General features: G+C 48.1%; 1 protein-coding gene across 1 annotated transcript in view; it reads right to left on the bottom strand.

The window, feature by feature from the left end:
• The window catches only part of usp34 (ubiquitin specific peptidase 34), a 58,320-nt gene that overhangs the window by 35,609 nt on the left and 21,362 nt on the right, over positions 1–1,349 (bottom strand). Inside the window, exons 11-13 of the mRNA XM_087175648.1 lie at positions 785–910; positions 553–682; positions 41–198 (exon numbers count right to left, since the gene is read on the bottom strand). Coding sequence (XP_087031774.1) covers positions 41–198; positions 553–682; positions 785–910 — 414 coding nt within the window. The remainder of the gene's footprint in view (positions 1–40; positions 199–552; positions 683–784; positions 911–1,349) is intronic.

Below are 1,349 nucleotides of genomic sequence, written 5' to 3'. Positions count from 1 at the left end.
TGTGTGTGTGTGTGTGTGTCTGTGTGTGTGTGTGTGTGTGTGTGTGTGTGTGTGTGTGTGTGTGTACCTCGGTGTCAGACAGCCTCTGCTGGCTCCTCTTGCTGCCAGTCATCATCTGGTCGTCCATCTCCATGTCGCTGCCTCCGCTGTGCTGAGTGTCGCTGTTGTCGCTGCTGTCGGGACTGGCGGCCGGCGAACCTGAGACCAGACAAGACCAGAGACTGAGAACTTCCTGCGGGAGGGGAAATCAAACCTGCCGCACAAACACTGATTTCTACGTCTTAGTGCAGGTCAAGCTCCAAAAAACACTAGAACCCAACAGTTTCATTGAATAGAACTTTTTATTAGAGCCTCCATTCCTGAACTAACGGCCACATCTTTCCAACCCCACGCCTTCAATCTGTAACTCCAAGCCTCCAGCCCCCGAGCTCAGATACTCAACTGGTATCAGTTAAGTCATTTTCTCCGGCTTCACAAAGCTTCTCCAGAGCCTCAGAAAACTTAACGCAACTGTTTTGACAGGCTCTTATACTGAAGCGAATCCAGGCTGACCTTTCTTGTTGCCCATGGGGATGTTGGTGTTGAGCAGGGAGGCGAAGGAGCTTTGTTTAGAGAGCTGGGCCTTCGCTGCCAGGGCGTTGTTCCACAGAGCCTTGATCAGCATGGAGGCCAGGTACAGCGTCTGAGGAGAGAGGGAGGCGCAGGGGAGATTATTATCATCAGTGTGAGCAAGTTCACACTGGGGTTTTTTTTTATTTAGGTCATTTTTTTTGGGCGGCTGTACCTGCTCTGTGTGGGCGCTGGGGTGCAGGCCAGACACCAGGTTGAGGACGTGGCGGAGAGGCACCGGGTCCAGGTTTTTAATGAGCGAGGGGAAAAGGTCGTGGATGTAGCGACTGCAATGTTTCAGCTACAAACACAAAAAAAAACTGTTTTAATCAGCCAGAAGAAAACACAAAGTTCCTGGGACAGAAACTCTAAAGGCGGATTAGCAGAGCTGGAGGTCAGGACACATCGTTCTGATACATCACAGTCAAATATATATAATATACACAGTTATTACATTAGAGATCAGGTAAAGGAGCCTGTGAGGGATTTGGTTAAAGAGATACAGATACAGGAATTTTACTGTTTTTTCTCAGTTTCCCAGAGTCAGAAACTAAATAAAAAGCAGGACAGATCTTTGTTATGTGTTTGGTTCAGTCTCAACTTACGTCAAACAGCAGAATTAAACTGTCTTGGCTCGACTGTTGAATGTCTACGCGATCAAATAACATAATCATGATCCTGTAGGAATCCAGGAACCAAGCGTAACAAAGCAAGTAAACTCAGGTGGGGGGGGGGGATTG

This window comes from Seriola lalandi, unplaced genomic scaffold (genome assembly GCF_002814215.2).
Source record: "Seriola lalandi dorsalis isolate HSWRI2012SDOR001 ecotype SW California unplaced genomic scaffold, Sedor1 jcf7180002054479, whole genome shotgun sequence".
Taxonomy (NCBI): Eukaryota; Metazoa; Chordata; class Actinopteri; order Carangiformes; family Carangidae; genus Seriola; species Seriola lalandi.
The sequence above is the reverse complement of the archived record's forward strand: the minus strand, read 5'-3'. Positions and strand labels throughout refer to the sequence as shown.